Source organism: Lycorma delicatula, chromosome 6 (assembly GCF_047948215.1).
Source record: "Lycorma delicatula isolate Av1 chromosome 6, ASM4794821v1, whole genome shotgun sequence".
Classification (NCBI taxonomy): domain Eukaryota; kingdom Metazoa; phylum Arthropoda; class Insecta; order Hemiptera; family Fulgoridae; genus Lycorma; species Lycorma delicatula.
Genome location: NC_134460.1, coordinates 16,618,650 through 16,633,809, shown reverse-complemented (window position 1 = coordinate 16,633,809; position 15,160 = coordinate 16,618,650). Strand labels below are relative to the sequence as shown.

General features: G+C 31.1%; 1 protein-coding gene across 2 annotated transcripts in view; it reads right to left on the bottom strand.

The window, feature by feature from the left end:
• LOC142326659 (tetratricopeptide repeat protein 37-like) overlaps positions 1 to 13,623 on the bottom strand; it is a 35,279-nt gene extending 21,656 nt beyond the window's left edge. For both annotated transcript variants that reach the window (XM_075369264.1, XM_075369265.1), the window contains exons 1-4: positions 13,577 to 13,623; positions 7,372 to 7,685; positions 5,925 to 6,098; positions 2,591 to 2,742 (exon numbers count right to left, since the gene is read on the bottom strand). In XM_075369264.1, the coding sequence (XP_075225379.1) occupies positions 2,591 to 2,742; positions 5,925 to 6,098; positions 7,372 to 7,647 (602 nt within the window). In that variant the 5' untranslated portion in view covers positions 7,648 to 7,685; positions 13,577 to 13,623. The remainder of the gene's footprint in view (positions 1 to 2,590; positions 2,743 to 5,924; positions 6,099 to 7,371; positions 7,686 to 13,576) is intronic.
• Positions 13,624 to 15,160: the final 1,537 nt, after the last annotated feature.

Below are 15,160 nucleotides of genomic sequence, written 5' to 3'. Positions count from 1 at the left end.
TTAAAAGTTTCTATTTTCTAATATTTCCTGGCCTGCTTGGAGACATTTTTTACAATATTTATCCAAACGTTTTAGTCAAACAACTCCATTATTGTGTTTCGGTATTTTTTATAAAGTATGAGGTTATTTTATGTTTTTATATTACTTAATGTCAATCATAGTTATGACATTTGTCAAATAATTACCAGCATAATTAATAAATTAAACATGTTAAGTTTTAATGAATAGTAGAAAAAATGAAATATTTTTAATACTAACAGAATCAGATATGACAGTAGAAAATTACCACATAGTTGACTGGAATAACAATCAAAATCAAACAATTTATATTTTTCTTAGTCAACAACTGTATTGTTAATATTTCACACATTAAAATAGTAATGGAAAAATAAGGAGGTATTTTTTATTATCTCTGCAGAGTACTGTTGACATCATGTCTATGACGTTACTCGATAACCTGGCATTACATAAATAAATAATCAAGGGTTACCTGATTTAGTAGAGTCCGGTTACATTAAATATAAATGAAACTACAAATACTTATGATTCTGTCACTTTAAAGAATCTTAATGCATTCGCTAAAGTAGCCTAAGAAGAACAATGCTCATTTGACATTAAATGTCAATGAAACTGGCTCTACTATAAACATTTTCATTACAAATGTGTACAGCCAAAGGAAAAAAAATTACATCTGCACATTTTTTAAAATAGAAGCAAATCATATTTGACAAATACAATGTTCAAACATCACGTTATACTGTTGCAGGATGTTCGTATTTGTTATGTAGGTGCGTATTGTTGCCACATGCTGTGTTTACTATCGGCTAGCACAATATTACAATACTAGCAAGTAGATGTAGGGGGAGTTTGTAGTTCCCCTGCATGCCTGCACACAAGCTCCTTCTACCAAAATAGCAGACGACTGCACAATGACCCACCATGCGCCAGCAGCTTTATAAACAGCAGCATGGCAATACAAGAGCTTTCACTCTCAGACCACCACCAGAAAAGATTACCCCAACAACGTAGGGGAAGACACCCACCTTGTGGTGATTCCGGTCACCACACCATCCCCTTCGTTCCTAGCCCTGAAGGCCTTTACCGGAGGTCATCTTCAGACCCTCTAACTGATTATATCTCATAGTCACCAGCCAAGTCTCAGTCAGGATGCCACCAACGCAAATGCCTCGGCAGACATTTACATCAGTAAATGTCTTTACATCAGTAGCACTCTGTCTTTACTGTAAAGACAGAGATAGACGAGAACCATCTCAGCTATGCTGGCATCAGATGATCTGGGGGTAATCCCCAACCATACTGTAGTGGGGACACACGTCTGATTCCAATAGATGAGCCATAACTCCTTGACTACAATCCATGAACCAAGGTGACATTGTCAAAGATCAGCAGCCAAGGCAACATTGCCAGAGACCAGCAGTTGTACTCAACAGCCCTACTCAGGGCTACCTCATCCAACATCAAACAGCCCTTTTCAGGGCCACTATAAAATCTCAAACAGCCCTATTCAGGGTTACCACAAGGTTCTAAAATGACATATGTTGCCAGGGAAATATGGCGACTGTTTGTCGAATGTGATTAAGTAGTGTACTGGATCTGAATTGTGTCTATTTATGAAGTAAACAGCTAGTTTTCTTATAAGGGTAACTAAAAATCTTATGAAATAAGCTATTAAAAAACACTGTATTTATCAAATTTGGTCCAGTTTGTCATTTCCAAATTTATGGTTTTAAATAAATTTTCACATAGAACTATAAAGGGCAAAACATAGCTAATGGAAAAAATTTTCACCAGGTTTTAAGTTTGCGACAGACCTCAATGCAACTCCGTCCAACTAAAATAAAGGAATTTTATATTCATCTACATATATACAGAAGGAATATCTTCCTGCAGTCAAGCCTGCACAATCCAAAGGGGTTGATTTACAACCACTTTTCAGGAACTGATAGTCACTGCAGCAGGGATGCAGTAAAGTTCCAAACACAGGAATATTCAGTGAATCAATCTTTATAGCACAATGCCTTTGCTAACACAAACTTAATAAGGTCCAGGTTAAGATAAAAGCTGCATTCCTTAAAAGCCAGAGTCTAAAATGACCTGGAATATTTTAAGGAATAGAGAATCCTGAAAAATGAACTTGAGAAATAAGGATAAATGCCAAAGCCAAAGCAAAGTTTAATAAATTATTTTCTACAGATAACGAATATTAAACAACAGTGAATACAGTTGCACTGCATGCTGCTGGCATTTATTACTGACTAATGAATATAACAATTGTTGATGCTGCATAATATTTGTATTGAAAAATAAATATATTACGTCTATCAGCCATACATGATAGTCACTTATTTACTTATGAAACATTTTCTGATATTAATAAACATCATTCACCACATAACTGTATTTTTTAATAAAGAAATATCAAATTTTCATGACCTAACAGAATGTATGCATTTCAACAGAAAAACTAAGTACTGACAAATTAATAATTCAGCAAATTCTGTTATAACATAATAGTTTTAAAAAAACATAGTTATCTCTTATCTATAAAACTAAAAGAACATAAACATACGAGTCTTCCACATCAATACGAATAGCAGCTAGAAGGGATTTCACAGCAGCACCAACATCTTGAAGTTCAAAATGTTGAATACTTAATTGTAACCACGCCCATTTGCTTTGTGTTGTTTTTGTAACAGCAGTTAATAATTCAATATTTAAAGCCTGCAAAGAAAATAAAATAAAAAACATCAATAAATCCATTAATATGAGAGGTGGATCAAAAAATAAGTTACACCCTTACTGTGTTCTTGAACTGAAAAGGATATATTAATGTCTTACAGTGGCAGCACTGGTTGTGCTGTTGTCTTTAAGCTCCCCCAGCAACAATTCTGTACTCAGTACATGCGTAGTGTCATTGTCAAATATAGGATGTCCTTTAGGGGTTTTGTCCAGATTAGAAGGGCATTCAGCAGTCCGATTTTTGTAGGCAAAAAATTACAATTGTGAAATTCATCGCCAAGTTTTTGAGGTATATGGTGGGACTGCAATGTCACATCCCATGATCACAAAATGGTGCCAAATGTTCAGAAACGGAAAAACAAATGTGAATGACAGACTGCGTGCTGGCGTCCTTCAACAGCAAACACAACGGGTAACACGGAACATGTGAATGAAATGATCTTGAGTGACTGGCATATTAAAATTAGAGAAATTGCAAGTGAACTTAACATCAGTTTGGTAGTTTGATTGTGATTATTCACGATCAGCTTGGTTACCGTAAGAAACCAAGCACGGTGGGTGCACGATGGGTGCCAAATCTGTTGACTGACAACCACAAACATAAACATTTTGCATCTGCTCTTTCTTTTTCTTCAACGTTATTCCAGGACTGGTCCACAGTTTTTGAAACAAATCATCACAGGGGATGACAGCTGGGTGCTTCATTACAGTCCTGAGACTAAACGAGCATCACATGAACGGAGATACTAAGATTTGCTCAAAAGGTTATGCTGACATCTTTTTCAATTCCGAGGGAGTTATTTACAGTGAATTTATGCCCCGAGGAACAATAATCAATGCTGAATCTTAACGTGAAGACTTTAAAAAAATTGCGTAAAGCCATTAAAGATCGAAGACCTGGAAGACTGAGCAATGGTATCGTTTTTCTTTGCGACAACACTACTCCTCATTCAGCTCATGTGACAAAGGAGTTACTGCAAAAATTCAAGTGGGAAGTGTAGTCTCATCCGCCTTACAGCCCTGACCTAGCACCCTGTGACTACCACCTGTTTGGTCCTCTCAAGCGAGACCTGGGAGGGGAGCGCTTCGCTAATGATGAACTGAAGGAAGCGGTAGTTAAATGGTTGAAGGAAATTGGACGAAATTTTTATGAGAGTGAAACTGAAAAACTTGTCACAGGGTATGAAAAGTGTTCAGAAAAACTTTGTGATTATGTCGAAAAATAGATGAAAATGTGTAGTTTTTTGTTCAATAAAAAAAAAATTGTCTTATAAATATGTGTTTGTTTCATAGAAGGGGTGTAACTTGCTTTCTGATCGTCTCTTTTAATTAAAAAAAAAAAAAATATAAAATATTGACTTATAAGTCAATAAAATAATAGAACCATCATAACTTTCAGAAATCATTCTTTTCAGAAATATCATTTTAAGAATACAGCAAATAATATTTATGACCATTAAAACCTAAATAAGTAACATAATACATAATTAAAAGTAAAATCATTATATAAGTAATTAATATAATTGATTTGGATAAATAATCTTATTCTACATTAAAAAAATAGCATTATCCAATATCATAATAATTATTATTTTACAATAGAGAATTTACAGAGTTAAAATCATTATTTTATACAAAAACTTTTTTGTATTAAATTAATTCACTTACATAGGTAAAAAAAAATTATATCTATGATAAAATTCACAAATAATATATTATCAGAATATTCAGAATAAAAAATAATAAGTTATCTTTTTTAAATCATTCATTGACTTATTTCACCTCGCATGCAATATAGAAAGAGCTCCTTGACAGAGCAAAAAGTTAGTGTATTAATGCTCAAAATCTGAACATTATAATAATTTATAATGAATTTGAAAGGATTCTTATTTAATATATATATATATATATAAATACTATTAAATAAACCACCTGGTGTAGAATAACATTTATTATTGTTGTTTAATAAATAACAGCAATAATAATATATTTATTATGCAATAACAGAATTATTTCAATCGTGACTAAGGATGCGGGATCCCATGAAAGTATCTTAATATTCTATACTAGGTGGTTTGTTTAATATAATTTAACAGCACAGAGGAATAATATTAATTTTGAAAAGATTAATTTCAGTAATACACATATATATATATAAATAAATAACTTGATCCACCAAGTACAGAATAAGATTAAATTAGATAGGATGACAATTACCTTACACAAGAGTACTTTCACAATTTTCTCGCATCTTAAGTTGATCCAAACTTATGATTGTTCACGTAAAATTACATACCATAAATACACAATATTAACAAAATAAAATCTTGATAAATACAATAACACAAAATTTGTTAAAATTTTGGATATAAACTTTAAAATCAATTCAAATCAAAATGGAATTAAAATTTTTATTCCTTTTATATTTAAGATTTAAAATCAAAATCAAAAGTTAAAATTAAAGTTAAAAATTCCATATATAAAAATATGTTGTCAAATAATAAAAATATTAATTAAAAGTTAAAATTATAAATATGTTAAATAAGAAGGAGTGTGTATGTGTGTGGTTTGGCTAGCCAATATTATGTTACTGTCTGGATAGTAATATAATATACAATGGACATGTAATGTTCAGATTCAAAACACTAGTGTTTTGAATCAAATGTAATACGTCAAACAATCGATAAAAACAACACTTTAACAAAGTATGATGTACATTTTAATAACCACAATCTCTTAGTAATGTGTGAAGTCAGTTGTTACAAATATACTTTCATCACTTCTACAACAAAATTACACATCACAAAACAATATACATAATAATCAATAATACTAAAAAAATTTGTGATTGGAATAAGCAACTAACTGTGTTAAAATATTTTTGTAATTATTACATTTGAAAAAATAGATATTACAATAAAAAGATATCTCAATCGCATTATAAATTATTGAAAAAAGGAAATGAGCAACAGTTTCAGTTTTTACAAGTAACAGTAGGAAAACATGAGTTCATATGTTGTTATAAACATAAGCAGAAAGGTGTCTTAATTTGATGTCAAAAAGTTAGATCACTCTTACATTTTCTTTTCATGAGCATTCTTTTAACAATTTAAAATAATAATTTTCAAGCACACAAGACATAAATATTAATTTAAAATACTTACTGTCTCTCCCTGAATCCTGTATATATCACTAAGAGCCATTGCCACTTCAGAAGACCGTTTATTAAGATACAAAGCTTTTTTGTAACAACATCTAGCTTTTACTAAATCATGAGTAACATAATAATTACCCAGTTCTAAGTAAACTTTATACCAGTAAGGCGCTAATTTTCCAGCCTATAAAAGTAGAACAAACCATAAACATATTAAATATCTACTAGTTAAAAAAACATCCTAAGTAATCAAATAAATATACCAGCACAGTGGCTGGCTGTCATCAGACCAAAATCCACATTTCATTTACAAAATATTTAATTTGATAAGGAAAATTTTCGACCGACTAAGAAATTGCAAATGACATCGGCATTAATGATAGTTCTGTAGAACTAATTACATGATTTTAATGAATGATTTGAGCATGCGCAGCGGTTATGAAATTTAAGCCAAAACTGTTTTCATTTGAATAGAAGAAAGAAAGAAAGTCACCATCATCCTCAACACCAATGCAAACAAAACAAATGAAGAGCTAAGTGAAAGTAATGCTGACCAGTTATATTTTTTATTTTTATTATATTTTTTATGAAGTTGTGGATATGAATACCCACCATAAGGCCAAATTTCCAACAAACATACTACCTAGAGGTTCTGCATCATGATAATTACAGCCCTTTCTTCATATGTAATCCAGGATTTCTTGGTCAAGTATGGAACTCCTAAGATCACCAGACCCCTTACTTATTAGACATGGAATTTTGTGATCTCTGGTTGTTCTCCAACCCGAAAATGGGGCTAAAGGAGTTCCAATTTGACAGCAGTGAAGACAGCATTATGCTGTTGCATTGACCTATTATGAATGCTGTCACATTATGTTTCACTGTTGCAAATAATCTAATTAAAATGTTAATATAGATAACTTTCTAAAAAATTTTCTAGAAATATTTCTTACGGATGAGTTTATCACTCTTTTGAATAATCAGATATTTCAGTTGTTAAAAGTGATATCACCTAGTATCTTTTGGTTACATACACTTCTGCTCTCCAAACATTTATATAGAAACATGATAATGTTCATCTCTTGCAAATTACAAACTAATGAAATTTCAACTGATAAATTGGATAAATTTCTGCAATCTAATTCATGGCAAACAACATAACTGATACACAACAAAGAATGGATATTGAAATGACAATGGTGTATCACAAAGTTATTTCATCTTTCGCATACAATAACCTGAGTACAGTAATGGAGACAAATAGTGTAATATACAATTTACTCTTGGATAAATTATAAATCCACATTCAAAAAATTGGATCCTCTTCAAAACACTCGTTATAATAATACACTAAACTAAATCAAGGTTTGCACACTATATAAAACAATAAATTTCAATAAACAAAATGGAAAAAGTATATTTATCTTTAATATAAACATGAATAAACAATAAAGTACCTTAAATAATGCATTAATGCATTGTTGAATCTCATCTTCTTCTAAACAACGCATACCTAGATGATACCAAGCATCTGGTGAGTCAGGATGTTTAACAGTAATACCAAAAAGTATATCAAGAGGTGGCATAGCCTTATCGGCTAGCTCAGCTAATTGAACTCGAAGTAATATAGCAGTAACCTCATTATCACTACTGGTATACATAGTTTCCAGTTTTGCTAACAAGTTTTTGCTATATCCCACTTTTCTAAATGTATATGAGCTCTGCACATACATTCCAAAGCCATTGCATTATTTCTGTCTTCTATTAACAACTGTAACGTTTAAAATCATAACAATAAATTAGAATTATAAACTTGCCAACAATTTCTACCCAATAGTAAAATTAAAGTTACAATCAAAAAGTAATTGTGTTGCTCCCTGTTAATATTTCAGAACTTGATAAATAAATAGAGTAATTTGTTTACGTTTAATAAAAATCTTCATTAAATTTTTGTACGCCATAAAATACAAATTAATATCTTTCAGTTCTGGAAAATGTAATTTTGTTCAACAATATATTTACTATGATAGCTTAAGATGAGATATCAGTCTGCAACTCACCACACAGGAGAAGACACCTTCTATGTGATGGTTTCGGTCACCTCACCACCCCCTCTGTACTTTGCCCTTATGGGCTTTACCAGAGTTCATCTTCAGTACCTTGGCAATGACATCTTTCAGTCTAGCCTCATCATAGCCCTGTAGGGGAAGACATCCAACTTGTGATGTTTCCGGTCGCCACACCACCTCTCTGTTCCTAGCCCCGAGGGGCTTTACCAGAGGTCCCTCTAACTGATTACATCTCACAGTCATCAACCAGGCCTCAGTTGGGATGCCACCGATGTAAATGCCTCCGCAGACATTTACATTAGTAAAACACAAATCAAATTTTGCCTTCACGTAGGCCTCAAACAGACATCACGGTCAACCTAACATGATTTCCTCAAACTAACTAACTGAGACCGCAGAAGCGCGGACCCTGTGCCTAGTCTAAATTTGACAACACTGGTCGGCCTAGCCTTGTGACTGATGAACTGACGATGAAAATCAACGATAAAATTCATGAAAATTGCCATATTATGGAACATCGCTCTTTAACGTCAAACAATACTCTGCAAGCATTATTTCACTCCACTGTCACTGGTACCTGTTTGCCATGACTGAGATTTGATGGTGAAGATATTATCAAAGCTCATCACTGATGCCATCGAGATTGTCCAGAAAGAAATCCAGGTGTGAATCCAAAAAATGAATTTTTATTATAACCCATACATGTTTTAATTTTGTTAATTTACTGTAATAAATACACCCATAATGTCACAGTAGTTGGGGGATTTATGATTTTATAAAATTTTTTTTACAACTAAATGACATCCATGCTGACTTTTCAATTTACCTTATCAGTTCTTCCTTTTCTTTTTCCTTTCAAAAATGTATTACTTGATTTTAACTTTTTCTTTCAAATAATGAAACCCAGAACATTTTTCCCCATTGCCTTAAATAAGGTTTTGAAAAGCCCAAACTTTACATGTAGTTGAGGTATAAGAATTATTTCTTAAGTTAACTAGTGGGGAATGTACAAACAACATTGTTCTGTCCAGGCATAAGTGCTTCACCTTTCGCCCATTTCTTTCTGATAAAATGATTTGTTTTGTCCCTGGTGTCCCAATCACAAAAAAAGCAAAAAAATTTAGTAGCAGAGATGGAAACCCATTAAATGCAACTTTTAAATTACAACATCTAGTCTAATGGTAATTGTTTACTGATTTATTTCTAACAGGATTATCATACTGTCATACTTTTTTTTCAAGTTAGTCGCATAAGATATTGGATCAGAAGAAAGTTTGTTGCCACTGTATTAAAGGACATCCTTTAAACTAGTTTTCAAACAATCAATGAACAGTTTCCATTCTCCAGCTATGTTCATGATGAAGTGCATCTATATCAACCCTAATATTGTTAAAATACACTAAATTATTTTCTTCAGAATATAAATCTTCCTGACAATTATGAAAGAAACAAACTTCAGTGTCAGTATGGAGAAGATTTCAGCTTTTCAGCCTAGATCACAAAAGCTCTGCTTGTTTCTCCTGAAAAAAGTTATTTAATTCAGTTTGAGTTATCAGATAAGATTTTTCGACTCTGTTTCAAAAGTAGGATTATCATACTCCTCATAACAAACTTTAGTGGCTACCTTGTATTCCAATTCATCTTCTAAAGTTACATGTATTGGAGGAGGATATGATAATGGCCTTGGAGACAGTACCAACCATAAGCCTTTTACCAGATGGCAAATTCTGGTACTGCACTGTGTTTGGAATTATTACTTATTTCTTTTATCTTTGTAATACAGAAATCTGACAAATGATCTTGTGTTCTGACACCACACATTCATCAATATGGCAAAACTCATGTGACAATTGCGCCTTGCAAAGTCTATCAGACATTTCACACAGATCAAACAGCAGGTGTAAGGGACCCAGTTCCTATCCTGAACCCCAAATTTAAAGCCAAAGTATAGTTCATAACATTTTTTTAACAAGTGGAGTCAAATTTCATCATTGTTTTTTAAAGTCAAATTCCCCACATACGATAACAGAAGCTATCCGGATCATTTACTTCCTTGGCATATTTATTCACTAACACAACACACTTGACACAGTAACTATAAATCACACAACTAAATGAAACCACAGGACATGCCTTCATAGTGAATTTTTAACATCACACTACATATTAAAGTACAATGCTGGTGTGTTAACTGTATAACTCAACAGACTCCTCAGCAATAACATATCAGAACCTGCAGTAAATTAATCATCATGCATTCATGCGTACAAAGCTATTGTCTTCATAATGACATGTTTATACCCCACCCACTGTTAGAAACCATTCATAGCAAAATCATCTTTGCAAAATCTGTGTTTCTGTGGATGTTGTTTACATATTTAAAAGTTATCTGTTGATTTTAGTAAGGCATGGTAGTTACATGATTTAAGACATCATCCAAATTTCAATATATTGCAATTTTAATGCTACAATTACATGTATGCAATTTTAACTAAATTAAAATTGTACTATTTACTTATGAAAGAGATTTAAAAATAAACAACTATTTTTACGCTCTGTTCTTATAATTTGGAACAAATCAACAGTAACTTAAAAAGTTTCTACACTACATATAGAAATAAAAGATATTGTCAAAGCTGCATACATACAACTCATTATATTTAATGCTGTCATCAATTATGACAAAAAAATACATGAATTTAACTTAAACTCTTATGTAATGTTTAGTGCATATATCCTCCTTTGCCAATAAAGTTTTTTGTGTTATGTAGTTAAAGTAAGAACACAAATTAAATTTTTTGTGAGAATATTTTCACGTCTATAACCAAGAAAACCAAAGTTTGGTGTAGTTCATGTACAATGCATAAAACTGTATATTGTATTGACTCATGTAAAACACACACCTTTTTTCTTAAAAAGGAACATGAAATTTATGGGTGCATGTGACAAGCTGGATTTCCAAATGAGGGTCCAATATTTGTATTTACTACTGTACTACGTATTGTAATATAATACACAATATATGGTAGTAACCAAAACAAATTGTAGCATATATTCTAATTACTTTTGATTTCACATCATTAATGCTGAGTCACATCTGATATGTAGACTATATCATAATTGCCTGTTTATAAACAAACTTTTGTCATAAGCATTTTGTTTATCTCTGCATTTTCAGTTATTATAACATATGTTATTATTAATCATCTTGTAATTTTATATAAAACACAAGTCATTTCAGATAAACTTGTAACAGTATTCATTTTGTTTTAGTTGAATGAAGGAAGATTATATATTCAGTTATACTAAATTTTTTCAATTAGTAAACTTTAAGCAAACTAGTAAAAATGAATTTTATAAAAAATTTTAAATTATTTACAGTAGGCGAAAAATTAGTTATTCGCTTAGCTGAGGATGTCTGTAATTGTGCAGCAGGCTGTAACTATGATATTCCAGAATCATGTATAAGAAATCGGAGAAAGAAAAAGAGAAGCAGTATCTTTTTACAGTACTACTTTAGTATTATCTGACTGAATTTGGAACTTCCCTCAAGTAGAAGAGCAGTAGTTTTCTTACATTCAAGATATATGCGAGCAAGGATTTGCTGTTTCAATAGATGACCCGATTAAAAGCCGCACAAATTGTGAGGAAACTTCAAATACTGAATTTTAAAGCAAGTCTAGGATAGTTAAATTGTTTTATGTATAGGTATGAACTATAAATAACAAAACATACATCTGCATGTCAATGTTTGTCAAATACCTTTCAGGAAAAATTATTGACCTTTTAGAGTTATTTAATTCAGCTATGACAAGAAAATAGCTTTCTAATGGGAGAGATAGCAAATGCCAATCAAACATCAGTTTACTTCCACACGGCAGCAGATTCAACAATTAACTCTGTCAGTGATAACACTGTTTGCAGTTTTACTTTGTAAAACAGTACTAGTGGTTATGTAAAACAGCAATGTACAATCATGTTGATGATACTTGTAGTTGGCAAAAATTTCTATCATTTATTGCAATTAAAGAAAAAACTTTCCAAAGAGTGTAAAATGACTTGTTGCTATGTCACTGACAGGTGCCAAGAAAAAGGATGGATGGCGAAAGCACTTGTTTTAAAGTGGGTAAAATGTGTGGGTGCAGGAACCTGGTGCTCTTTTAAAATTACCGTCTTGTTTCAAAAGAAAACTTGAACTATTGTTGGAGAAGTTTTTACTGTTTCAGTGAGTATTTTTTATTATGTAATATAACGACATAAAATTTAAACAAATCAATTTTAAACAAATCATATTTTTATTTAAATACGCACTATTTTTTTTACTACTGCTTCTTAAGTATTCTGTAAACATAATTCTGTCTACAAAAATAAATAATTAAATTTATGTTAGATACTGATCATGCTCCTCCGTTGATGTAAGGTCCTGGAGTTTTGCCAGGTCACTGCAAAACCTCATTGCAGTGGATAGAAAAAGGTAGAACCTTACATAAGCAGGTCCTACCTAACAAAAAATGTAGACGACTATTCTCTGGTCAAATGGATGAGAATGTACAATAACCTAATAATAGTACAACTAAGTAAAAATATGCATTGTAATAAAAAACAGACCTCTCCAAATGATTGTAACATAAAATCATTCAAAACAACATGGCCTGTATCCCTCCATAATCAATGTAATGAGAAAAATCAAAAACTGCAGATTTGCAGTAGAAAAAGCGGAAAGAATTTATATTTCCTGTAGATCTACAGGCTTAATAGCAAAAGTGTTAATTTTAAGACTACCTATTTCAAGAAAGCATTCAAAATAAACAAATGCAGATACAAATGTTATGTATGTACCAAAGGACCTTTATTTTTACTTACATCAGATGGTATAAAAAGCTTATACCAGCTTTTTAATTATAAAAAGCTATCAAGTTACAAGACTTAACCAAAAAAAAATCATAAATTTAACTCCTAGATTATTTTAAAATAAACTGAAGAAAAACTTTCATCTGACTGAGAAAAAAACTAAGAAAAAATACTTATAACCAAACCCTCCCCCCCCCATGATCAGACTGCACTGCAATAAAACATAGACCTCTCCAAGTACTATATTGTAATATATAAAATCATTCAAAATAACCTGCCCTGCATCTCTCCATAATTAATGCAATGAGAAATATCAAAGACTACAGAAATGGAGTAGAAAAAGTGGGAAGGATTCATATTCATGCTTTCCTGCAGATCTGCAGGCTTAGCAGCAAAAGTGGTAATTTAAAGACTACCTATTTCAAGAAAGTGTTAATAAAAAGATATCCATAAACATCAGTATTTAAAACAAAACAAGAGTAAAACCTACAAAACAAGTTTATTTATAAATTAATTAACAACAGATCTTTTACATCTATCTATTTCATCTTCTACCCTTTGTTCTAAAGCATTTGATTATTAATAAATTTAAGAAACAAGGCCAAATCTTAGGGAGTGCAAAAATGTGGTAAAACGCTCTAGCTTCAAGTAAAAAGTTTGAAATCATCTAAGATAAAATTTAACTATTTTTATATATGGTATATGTAGCAACCAAAATAAAATCTTAATTAATACTACATACTTGTTTACAGATGTCAATACTCTGATTCCATTTTTTTTCATCTCTTGAATGCTCTTGAGCTTCAGCTAATAGCGTGTCAATAATACTCTTAAATTTTGGATCTGGATTATACTTCTTAGCATTTAGCACATATTTCAGCATCATAATAACAAAGTAATTTCAGATGAGCTTTGCTAAGCATACACTGAGCATGCCAAGAACTGCTGTCTTTAGTAATACCTGTTAATGTACAAAGAATAAATCAATATAAATCTATTTTTTGGTGAAAAACGGTCTTGTCAACAACATTCAAAATTTTTAAGTTATCGTGTACAAGAAATCTTTTTCATTTCATTTAATGCTTAAAGCTACAGGATAGAATTAAAAAAACAACTGTGTCGAAGATACAATTCCTATGCAGATTCTTGACAATACTACTGTCGATAGACTTATATTTTTATAGTTTTAACTTTTTTAATTTGAGACATATCAAATAAGCCTTTTGAATCTCCTGAATTTTTCTTTAGATAACAGCAGATAATGTATATTTTACAATTAAAAAGTATGCATTACATAAAAAAGATTTGTTTGCTAAATTACATCTTTTTAAAATACAATGTCATTAATGACTAATATAAGGACACAAAATTATGTTATGCTAAATTAAAATTTTGAAAGGCTGTAATTATTGAATAAAATTCTAGTATTGTTAATAGTTGCATTCGCGGAATTATAGCAAAATACATTTATAACTTTATAATGGTCTATTGCAGTGATTCTCAACCTTTATAAGGGGTAGATAAAAAAAAGATGGATTAGATAAAAAAACAACCTAAGTACAGGAAGATCTTATTTGCCCATAGGTTAACCATCAGAACCCAAGAAATAAAATAACTTATCACAAGCAATTGCCCGCCCAGAACCCCTTAGAGTTCGAGTTCTAATTACTGGAATATTACTCTCCCTGAAATAGTCACAGTACTTTGCTATTTCTGTGAGTTTCAAGCTAAATAATTCTCACTGTATTTGTGTAGCAAAAAAATAAAATATTAATAATAACAGATATCTTGAGACTGGACTTAATTTATCCCATAATCACTTTTAACGGTCTTAAGCAATTTCATTTCAACAAAATTATCTTAATTCCCTTATACCTGCCATCATAATAAGCCACATCTATACTGCTTTTGACTTTATGTTAACATAAAAAGCACAAATTTTTTTTTTTAAATATGGCTTATTAACTCTAATAACTAAACTAAAACCTTTTTTAAAAATAAACTGAAATATCTATAAATGCACAACTTGTTTAGTTTGATCCATTTTATGTCTAGTTACAGGAATGTTCTTTTTTTTATATTTTGCTATTATTTCCCAAAACTGCTATTATATAGTGTATAATATTGTTACACTATGCTGTATTATGATAGAATAGTTTTTAAAAAAATAAATATGGATCTTCATTGCCTGTAGGCTGTATCATATTTTTTTTTTTAAGCCAATTCTGTTACTATCTATTATATCAGTCACGAGCTTGGTTCTGATTCCTGATGAATAACATAGATTCCACTGTTGCTTACTTATTTTAAAATAACAGTAACAACG